Source organism: Odontesthes bonariensis, chromosome 5 (genome assembly GCF_027942865.1).
Source record: "Odontesthes bonariensis isolate fOdoBon6 chromosome 5, fOdoBon6.hap1, whole genome shotgun sequence".
Lineage (NCBI taxonomy): Eukaryota > Metazoa > Chordata > Actinopteri > Atheriniformes > Atherinopsidae > Odontesthes > Odontesthes bonariensis.
In genome coordinates, this window is record NC_134510.1 from 24,737,097 (window position 1) to 24,747,808 (window position 10,712).

The window sequence follows — 10,712 nt, forward strand, 5'->3', positions numbered from 1 at the left end:
ACCAGTGAATGAAGCTGTTTTGTCCTCATTGATATACATGGCTGGGGCCATTCTTTGCCAAATTATGGTGACAAGAGAACACAATCAATTATAGCTCTGCAATAAATAATGCAACAACAGATCCTGCCATCATCGTATGTGTGCGCACACATAAATAGACAGAAAAACACACACCGGCTTTCCTCAGTGAGACCCTGTCTGGTTCTCTTTGAGGGATTAACAAGAATGTCATTTAAATGCCAGAGAGGGAAGCGTTCGGCTGATCTGAACAAGGGGGTTGTGTAATGAGTCTTGGGTGTGGTTGTGTGCCAGCACCAAAATGGTTAGCAAGCCAGGCTACTCTGGCTTCTACACCGCACAGCAGGAATAACTTATTCTTAGACATCTACATACTCAACCTTTCCCTATTAGCTGAAAAACATGCAATATACTTTTGACACTGCCTGACACATATTTCAAAATATTTGGAATCGTTTGAGTGTTATTTGCTTTAATCTTCAGGATGTCATGAGCAAAATTGAAATTTTAAAATTCTGTGCGGTGCAGACTGGGAACAGGAGAACTGATAACGTTATCACGGAAGATGATGCATCATTCAAAGTTCAATGCACAGGGTTAATTTTCATCCAGCGCTCAGTCAAGCAGTCTTTCTTTGATAGGATTAAAACAATGTTAATTAAATAACAGTTCATGCAGTACATCTTTCTGTGAGTACGTCAACAAGTGCTAATGTGTGATGTCAAGACTTGTCTCGGGTCTCCGCATTCTGGGTACATTGAAAAGGACGGCGCTCTGCTTGCAACAGTTTCCTGTGCCTCCACACTCAAGTATTGAGTAATTCCGAGCACTGCTGGAAGTCCATCTGGTCAGAGTATCACCCTGGACATTCACAGAGCACACTCCAAAATAAAATACGCAGGGCAAACTTATTGCATTTGCCAAGTCAGTGGAGTGGCATCTCCTTCCTTTTGATGGCACTACAATGTCTATTAAGTGCGCCTCATTCAAATAATAAACCAAATGACTGAATATAACTGACAGAGTTGAGCTTTTTTAATGTTGCCACAAAGGTGAAGATGTTAGGTTTTTTTTCTAAAATACACTCAGAATGGTTATTCCACATCCACAGTGCAACTGGTTAATTCAGAGCACTTTTAGATGCCCCAGTGGCACATTCAGAGCTTTGCCCTCTCTCAATACTCACAGTGCACTCTGGGCTCTGGCCAAAGAGGAGGTGCTGCAATGCCTTCCAATGTTTACACCAGCCAAATGGAAGCAAACTAAGCCCTGAAGATTTCTTGTTAGCTAGCTTCCACTTCATACATTAAAAATAACTCTTCTTTCAACAGCCTTTTAATTCACACACAAGCCAGATGGATAATTAGCAGGATCGATGGATTGAGACACACTGAGTGCATTCACTCATCTCAATGATGTTTCCAGTTTTTACTGATAGAACCTTTGTTTACTCGTCCGTTCAAAGCAGTAATGTCTGGCTTTTGTGGTGCAGTGGGATCCACTTAATATTTGGATTGTAACTAAATGTTGTCTTACATTTCAATAATAAGGTTTTCCATTGATGTGTAACCTCTTGTTTTTTCGCCTCTGTCTGTCGGACATTTTCCTTGTGTTTGTGAGCGTGGACATGTGACCAGATGTGTCTGCCTAAAGGGCTGTGAGAATTGTCTCTTCTATTTGTCACCACGTCAGTGAGAGGAAGGTCAGAGCAGGTAAGGCCACGTGTCCCTGTGGCACATGGACCAGGTTGTTTCCACAGTAATTGGCCTGTTTTTTTTTAATGTTTTCTGCTCTCCTAGAAAGCACCTTTCCATTTAAAGCACGACAGCATGTAATCACTAATTGCATGCACCGATCATTAAGGCTTTCATTGGTTAGAAGTGTCAAACATGTTGGTTGCTCCTTTGTTGACATCTACTTTAAAACAAAAATGTAATTTCCTTATTCTTATTCTTTTTCCATGTATGGTATTAATGCATGTATTATTCAAATCTATGATCATTTTCAAAACATGTAATCGAATTAATGTTATTGCTATTGTCACTGCTGCCTGTAAGGACTTATTTAAAATACCCCCTTTTGTACTGATTAATTTATACACCGCAATATGTCATCAACTCCCCCGCATGCTGAGATATGGAAACCCCTTGACTTAGCAGATTTCACATGTACCTGACATAAGGTGCACCTGGTAGGGGAACAGCCAAAACAGATCTTTGACCCAAACGGACCATATGGCCCAAATTCAGGTCGCCCAAAAACTGTCCATATGGTGCAGAAATGGCTGCTGCCGACATTTGGTTTCTCACGGATTACTCTGAGCGGTTCACGTTGAGTCTTTAATTTCTATAAATGGAGTTGCCATCTTTGCGGCAGGTTTTTACACTCTTTAACAGGAGGAGAGGGGAAATAACGAGTGAGGTGGGAATAGCAGTGGTGGCGGGGGGTATCAGGAAACTGCAAACAGTCTGGCGTTATCAGTTGCTGTTATTCGCACGTGGAGCATGTCATCATGACTTCACTCACCCTGCAGTGATTAATCAGCTTATAGATAGGACCTGACATATCAGTTTACCAAGCGGTCTGCTGAGGAGAGCAGTATTGAATGTGCTCTTTAGAAACTTGGCTGGTGATTAAAACTAGAAGAACTGTGTTGCACTCTAGCATAATCTGAGTATGTTAACTCTTTACTGACTATTACTGAGATTTATTTATGTATTTGTTTCATGTTTTCAGTTGGAATACTTTCTCATGCCATCTCTTATGCCATAACAAAGATGTTATGGCATAAGTGTCACAGTCACAATGATAACATGACATGGTTGTGATGCCTGTGTAAGATCTTTGCAGCTCTATCGATGTCTATCTTTAGGTTTGTGACCCTACATTTCTGTGATGCACATTGAAAGATAAGCCTCTCAGAAGTAAGAAAGTGTGCACCATTGTTTGGCAGCTATTATCTGTGCAGAATTATTAGGCTTCCACCCTCGATAGAGAGAAATATTCAAACTCATTTATTGGATTGTAAGACAAAGCAAACTAAAATAACAGTTAAATGACATGTTGTCTTTTTATTCTGTGATCAGTATGGGCACCCATCTCTTCATTAATTGCTGTGAGTCTTTCATGGAGTCTGTCTGTTTAAACTTTCACGATGAAGCACCAACCACAACCTTATATTGTTTCTAAGTGTGAGTGTATTGTCCTCCCTCGCTGCAAATCTCACATTTGAGGAGGACCCACAAAGTCTCCGTAGGGTTTAATCCAGTGAGGAACAGCAGCAGGTCAGCATCAGTCAGTCATCTTTCAGGTCTTTGCTGCCTTGACAAGCAGTGTAGTAGTTTGAGGTATGTAATGGAGCATCGTCTTACATAAAGATCATGACCTCTTTTAAAAGCTACAGTCGTCTTTCTGTGTCACTGTTTGAAGAAGCTGTCTTCCAGTAACTGGGGGATAACATTCAGTCCATCCTCAATCTTAAAAGGTTCAACGAGCTCATCCCGAGTGCTAGCAATGCATCTCCTTTCTTAAGTGCTGCCTTTTGTTCATTAGTGATCCAACCATAGGTCCATCTATCTGCTCTAGCAAGAGTCACTCTCATGTCATGCGTCCATGCAGCCTTTAAATGTTTTTTTGTTTGTTTTTTTCTGTTTCCACATATTTCTTTGCTCAAAGAATGACTTTTCAGTGCGCGAATGTTATTCAGAAGAGGTTGTGTTTCATTCTTTATCTTGGTCACATCTCTGGCTCTTGACACCTTGTACTTGTGGACACTCCAGGCAGTGTGTAGGAATGAAACAGTGTGTGACCGCATGTGAAGCTGGCAGCTTTGTATTTAACCTTTGTCAACTCCTTTGCTTGTAGATAAACGTTTAAAAGTTTCTGTTTCAGGAGCAATGCATCTCTCTGAATTTTAATGAGCAGATTTTTACTTTTAACTAAGGTTGTGAAGCTGCCTAATGATTATGCCCACTTTAGTATAAGGTGTCCCTTTAGCCCAGACCTGCCCTCATCACACAAGTAAACACCACCTGAAATTTCACATGGATTGAAGTTGTCTGAACTAATAACTGTGCACACGGTGTATTTCCTGTTTTATTGGAGTATGCTGTTTGTATTCGATATACATACTTGGTCTTGATATTTTAACAATAAACAACCCATTCATTTCTAATAATTGATACGCCTGTAAATGTGCCATTACGTTTAAGTGATGGCATAATGAAGTAGCTGAATGAAAGTTATTCACACAGAAAATCTGTGTCATGTTAGAGCTGCTCTTTTTGGTTTGACTTCCTCTGTGTCATTGAAAAAACATCTGCAAGGCCCACAGCCTTCTACTCTCTTCATGTGTAGCCAACAGCGTGCGTATGTCTGCATGTGCGTATGTGTAGGCGAGTATGTGAGTGAGCAGTCCTTGACTGTGGTGGATGGGTGCTGATTAGCCAAGCTGCCGGGGTCTTTGTGCTCTTCAGACGGGGGTATAATTGTTCTTTGTTCAGTGTTCAACATCTCTTTGAAGTCTCTCATTCAATTTATGTCCTTACAGTTTCTTTGTGCCTTCTCTCTTCACTGTGGTATCCACCCTCGCCTTCTACGCTGGGTGTCAGACCCCTGCGTTGTAATTATGCAGCAGCCTATAGATATACACTACATGAAGCAGGTCTGGATATAATTGCCGAAGAGTTCGGAGATTCTTTCACAAAGAAATTGGCCTGATGGCGTCTCTGACATTTTGAATCAGTGTTTCATCAAATCACAGTCATCTCAGATTCAGATGGCCCACACCAAAAGCAGCTGAACCATCTGAGCAGAGAAATGGAGAAAAATAGCCTCCGCGAAGATAGTGTCATTTCATAGGCCATTTCTCTAATGTTTCTTCTCCGTAGCAATGAGAAATGTATTTGACAGCTTGTTTAAGAGCATTGAATCAGTCACGGTTGTTTCTCATATTTATTGTTGTAAAAAATGGTAGATTGCTGGTTTCAATTAACTACAATGGGACTATGGTGAATTACTTCATCCAGCCAGGATAATGCTGTCCATTTGAATAAGTCTTAACTATAATGTGGCATGTAGACATAACGACAGAGGAGAGGAGTATGTGAGGGAGGGAGTCCTGTTGCTTCTCGTTGCCAATCTCCCTACGGACAGAACTGTGAATGTGCTCATGAACAGCATTGGCAAGCATGGCTGTATATTTATACGTGACAGAGAGAATGAGGGCAGGCCTCTGAAAAGACAAAAAGATGGTTTAGTGTTTGTTTTTCTTTGCAGAAAGAATAGAGAAAGGAGAGAAGAAGATGAGGAGAACAAGGCTAGGCAGACCTGTTTCTTGCTTCTGTTGCCAAGGGCTACCTGTTGCTAATAAAATGTGTGCACATGTGTGTTTTGTCTGGAGACAGATAAAGAACGCAGCGGCTAACGTGCTGAGGGAGACCTGGCTCATCTACAAGCACACCAAGCTGATGAAGAAGATCGACCACTCCAGAGTCCGCAAACACCAGAGGAAGTTTCTCCAGGCTATACATCAGTGAGACCACACATCCACGCACTCGTCCACATAAGTGCATGCACACAACTGTGCATGCCTCTGAGCCGATGAAACCTTTGAAATCAACTGTGCTTTCTATCCGCCCACAGTTTGAATCCACACTGATAATCAGATAAAACTGCACAAATCCCCACACACATACACACAACACAAAATTATTCATTATCTACCAAAGGGCAGGTTCACTCCAGGAAAATACCAGTGTGGGATTGGATGGTCAGTGGGTTGTGTACCATTAGAGGCGCTCTATTTGTTATATCATCTGTAACAATGAGTGTGGATCATGCAAGTACAAACAGCAGAACTTAATTCTACTAATGTGTTTTAGTCATCTTGTTAAATTTGTCTTTTGGTAGAAGGTGTTTAAATATGCTGTATAGCATCTAAATTACATGTCCCTTTAATGTTTCTTGCTCCTTTGATCTCTGTCAGTCTGAAAACATGAACAAGTGGCTTCAAAAACCAGAGTCGAGCGACCCAAGTCTCTCTTTTAATTCAAACATAGAAAGGCTAATCCTGACGCGTGGATGGGAAGTGAACTCTGTGAGCACAGCAACAGGGTGGTTTTTAGTGTGAATTCATAACATTAAGTACATTTTCTGTCAGTGGGAGAAAATGAGAAGATCAGGGAGGGGGCAGCCTCATGAAATCACTCTTCCCTTCATTATAATGGAGGAGGGCAAGGGGTTTCATGAAAACACAGATTGAGACATTAAAGGAGAACTCCGGTATTTTCAACATTAAGCCTCTTTTCTGAGTCGTCTGCAATGTTTTAGAACCCCCCTCACCGCTTTTTTGATGTTTACTGCTGTCTCCGGTATTTGCCTAATTTTGATTCTTCTCAACCTGCTTCAGGTAATCCATATCAAATTTCGTGGCGAAAAGTTGCTTCTGTCGTGTTTTATTTGGCAGCTCGTTCATGCTCGCACTATTTTCTTAGCGGTGGCGGAGTAATATCAACGAACATCCAGTACAAAATGTTAAATAAAACACGACAGAAGCAACTTTTCGCCACGAAATTTGATATGGATTACCAGTGCACACCAGTAACCACTCCGGTGAGTTGATTATTTTGAAAACGGACGTTTATTGTGCTTTTACGGACCTTTTAAGACATGCATATGAGTTGCCATTCTGAAGCAGGTTGAGATGAATCAAAATTAGGCAAATACCGGAGACAGTAATAAACATCAAAAAAGCGATGAGGGGGGTTCTAAAACATTAAAACAGGCTTAATGTTGAAAATACCGCAGTTCCCCTTTAATTATTGTACTGTGTTATGAGTGTGAGACAGGTTCTGTTTTTAATTGGACTGAGGTAAGATGATCTTTTATTGCCATTTTATTGTATTCCCTGCAGTTTATTTCGCTGGGGACTTTATTCTCTTTAGCATTACTTGATATTAACCCCACTCATACTGATAGATTTTGAAGTCTTTGTCATATTTCTGCAATCATTTAACACACACATACTGTATATATATATATATATGTATATGTCCAATATCCAATATACAGTTTTTCAGAGCACACTGTGTGCTTGCTGTGTTTGTACATTCAAATCCAGGAACACGCTGCAGGTAGAAATGAGGCTGAACCAGGCAAGGTGACCCCATGTTGTCTGGACCTGGAGGGATTAACTCTGTGGGCTGACCAATGTGTATTTATTGGGTTTCAACTCTGTTTGTGTGTTTAATGTGTGCATCTGTTTGCAGATTACGCAGTGTGAAAATGGAGCAGAGGAAGCTCAGTGATCAAGCCAACACACTAGTGGACCTCTCAAAGGTGAGACACACACACCAGAGCTCTTCATTTTTGCGTACAGGTTAGTAAGTCATACCTAACATGCCTTTGCCCCCAAAGAATATACCACGGCATTCCTCTGTTTCCATGCTGACCTGCCCGTTTCTGTGGCTTCGTGTCTCCTAGCAACCAGAACAAGTGTTAAAACAGGGATGACTGAGTGAGAGAAAGAGGAGGAAATGAGACGAGGGAGGGGAGTGCTCGTGTTTTTCTGTTACTGTGTGGGTGTTGAGAATGTGAGCGCACCCGTATTTGTGCATCTTTGTGTGTTTGTGAAAGAGAAACTCAGAGGAGAGTGAGTGAGATACAGACTTGAACAAGAGGGAAACAAAGATTGAAGAAGGGTGTGTGTGTGCAGGCACATATGTGTGGCTTTCCAAGGAGAAGTGTCTTAGCACCAAATATTTTACAATTATGCCATCTCAGTGGCTTCATCTGAATTGGCCACTTGTGCATTTACCATGGTTACAGGGAGCAGAATAAGCAAGACAGGGACACTGTGCCGCCTGTCCTTTATCATCTGTCTCTTCTCCTTCTTCTTCTACTCTTTCTTCACAATGTTTTAACACCCAGAGTATCCAGCTTCCTGTTGGATTTATTGTTCTTTTACTCTGTCTTACAAAACCATCCTTCTGCTTAACGGTGGTATGAGAAGTGTTCTGCAGATGCTCTACTAAAGTAAAAGTTCCAATAGAGCGATGCAATATTATTCAATTAAAAGTAAAAGTCCATGAAAAGTACAGAAGTGATTGTGGAGGAGGCATACACAGTTTCATGTACAAGGACACCAGATAAATTGGAAGACAAACAAGAAAAAGAAAAAGTTCTGATCAGTTTCAGTATTGTTTTTATTGTGGGAACTTTTTCTTCTGTCTTCATTTTTGGTTGAATATGGGACCAATTTCAATGAAATATTGAAGCTTCGATGGAAAGGACTGTTTTGGTTAAACATGACAGGGACGACACTGTTGGAAACCTGTGACTGGGTAAATTTGGCAAATTTGGCACAGGTGCCGTGGAGTAAGTTTGAAGATAAAGTGGAAGTGTTAAAAATACAGTCAGTTCATTGGGTCAGTTAAACTCAGTGAGGAGAGGGCCTGAAAGTTGTTCACCTACTGTGCACCGTGATGTTTTTATGTCATCTCTTCGAAGCATTGCTACTTTTTAACCACTATATGTTCATGCGCTGAAACAGAAACAATAATCTTGTTGGTAAAATCAGTTATCAAGTAACATATCACAATTTCTTTCACACAGAGCACCCTGAGTTGAATTAAGCGGGTATAAGAAATGGATGGATGGATGGATTTTGTCCTTATCAGTTAAACACAAGATGATAACAAAAATGAAAAAAAGACTTTGGGGTTGTATTTTCCCTTTTTAGATGATATTAGAGTTAGTTTATATATATATCAAATTTCAGCATTTTTCTTGATTTAGCATCATTTAATTTTCTTGATACCGTTGTGCGCTTAATTTCATCTGTGTTGTAATTTGAAATATTGTTTATAATCTTTATTTTCATGTAACTATAGTAAGTAAAGCTGTCAAAGTTCAATATTCCCCTCTGAAAAATCATTTACAGTAAGTTTAAATTGTACCAAGATCCAACAAATACTCAAGTAAAATACAGCTATCTGCAAACCAAAGAAAAACTGCCTCTGCTGCTTATGTTCTTTTCCACTTTGACTTTGCTGTCTAACCCTATTTACTCTCTTTTTAAAACCCCAAAGATTTTTCAAACAAGCTGTACTGAAACAACCCTCATAATGCCCTTGTTCACATATTTACTGTCTGACTCCTCTCTTCAGAGCACTCTTTATAGACTGAGACATCTCCAACTCTCCTCCCACAGATGCAGAGTGTCATGTACGAGCTCATGTCAGAGCTCAACGACCGCAGCGAGGACTTGGAGCGACAGATGCTGTCCCTGGAGCAGCGGGTGGAGCAGCTCACAGCAGGCTTCAACGCCCTGCCTGCTCACCTCTCTGCTACCCTCAGCGCCCAGCACGCCGCTCTGGTCCACCTGCTCCGAGAGAGGGATGCAAGGGATGGCAGGGGAGGTGGAGGTGCTGTGGTCCCACTGTCCCCGTCTGCATCTTTAACCACTGCACCGGCTTCGCTCTCTCCGGTCCAGGTCACAGCTCCTTCTCCACCACTGGCACAGGTCTCTACTTTGTCCATAGAGTCTCCTCTCTCCCCCCCACCTCTGAGCCCAGAGGCAAGCCTGGAGGCTAGTCCCATCCCCAACCCTTGCACCTCCAGCTGCTGAGGACAGCTCTGAGGGGAAGGAGTGGACAAATATGGGAGAAAAACAAGGAGCGAAGACCAGGGCTGTGATAGTCTCTCACATCAGGCTAAAGGAGAGATGCGAGGGAGGAGGAGAGAAATCTGTGGAGAACCTCTGAAACCTTCACTCCATGAGGATGTGGTGAAGATGGCACTGTGAGAAGTAATGGGATTAAGATGGAGGGCCAGCTTGAGGGATGAGGCATGTTCAGGACTTTGGGGCGCTTTTTCTTTTCTTTTTTTTTTGACAATGAAAGGAGAAGAAAAATTGAGGCAAAATGGAGACTCTAAAAGGTGTGAGGGGGAGGTAGGATGTCAGTTTGATGAGAAATGGAGGAAGAGAGAATGAGAGGAGGGGTTGAGAAAGGAGGAGAAATAACTAAGAATAATTATATGAACTCCTAAATGGAATCCTCTCCAATTACTGCGAAAGGCCTTTTATTCTCTCTTCCTCTTTCCTTCCCCTTCTCCGAATCTCTCCCTCCCTTCATCAGGAATTAATGACCATGACTTTTTATCCTTATGATGTATTTTCTACATGAATGCTAATTGTGTGTTAACGAGCATCCCTTTAACAGAAGGTTCGATCAATACGACCATGATATATATATATATATATATATATATATATATATATATATATATTTTAAAAAAAAGAAAAATAAGCAACTAGCGGCATGCGCCACATACACAACACATGCAATACAAGTTAGCACAGACATAATTACACAATCACTCATAAAGTGGACCCTATTTACACACACTAAATGCACTAGCCCACGTGATAACACTAAAGCCTATACTGCCAAGCACTTGATGCACTATCTCCATAGAGCACTGCCACCCTGTAAAAAAAAAAGGGGGGAAAATCATCTAAACAACTTATCCTGTGTGGGTGTGAGCTGATGCAGTAGTTTAGACTTACGATGCATGGTTGTGACATTTTAACTACTCAGCTTGGAGAATTGGGACCGGTCACCAAGTGACAGATATTATAGATGAAGCTGGAATAAGAAGGGGGACGTGAGTCATCATCATAGTGTCTATTT

The 10,712-nt window shown here is 41.3% G+C and overlaps 1 protein-coding gene across 1 annotated transcript in view; it reads left to right on the plus strand.

Moving 5' to 3' along the window:
- The window catches only part of kcnn3 (potassium intermediate/small conductance calcium-activated channel, subfamily N, member 3), a 65,660-nt gene extending 55,365 nt beyond the window's left edge, over window positions 1–10,295 (plus strand). The window contains exons 8-10 of the mRNA XM_075465569.1: window positions 5,424–5,551; window positions 7,287–7,356; window positions 9,230–10,295. Of these exons, the coding sequence (XP_075321684.1) occupies window positions 5,424–5,551; window positions 7,287–7,356; window positions 9,230–9,646 (615 nt within the window). The 3' untranslated portion in view covers window positions 9,647–10,295. The remainder of the gene's footprint in view (window positions 1–5,423; window positions 5,552–7,286; window positions 7,357–9,229) is intronic.
- Window positions 10,296–10,712: the final 417 nt, after the last annotated feature.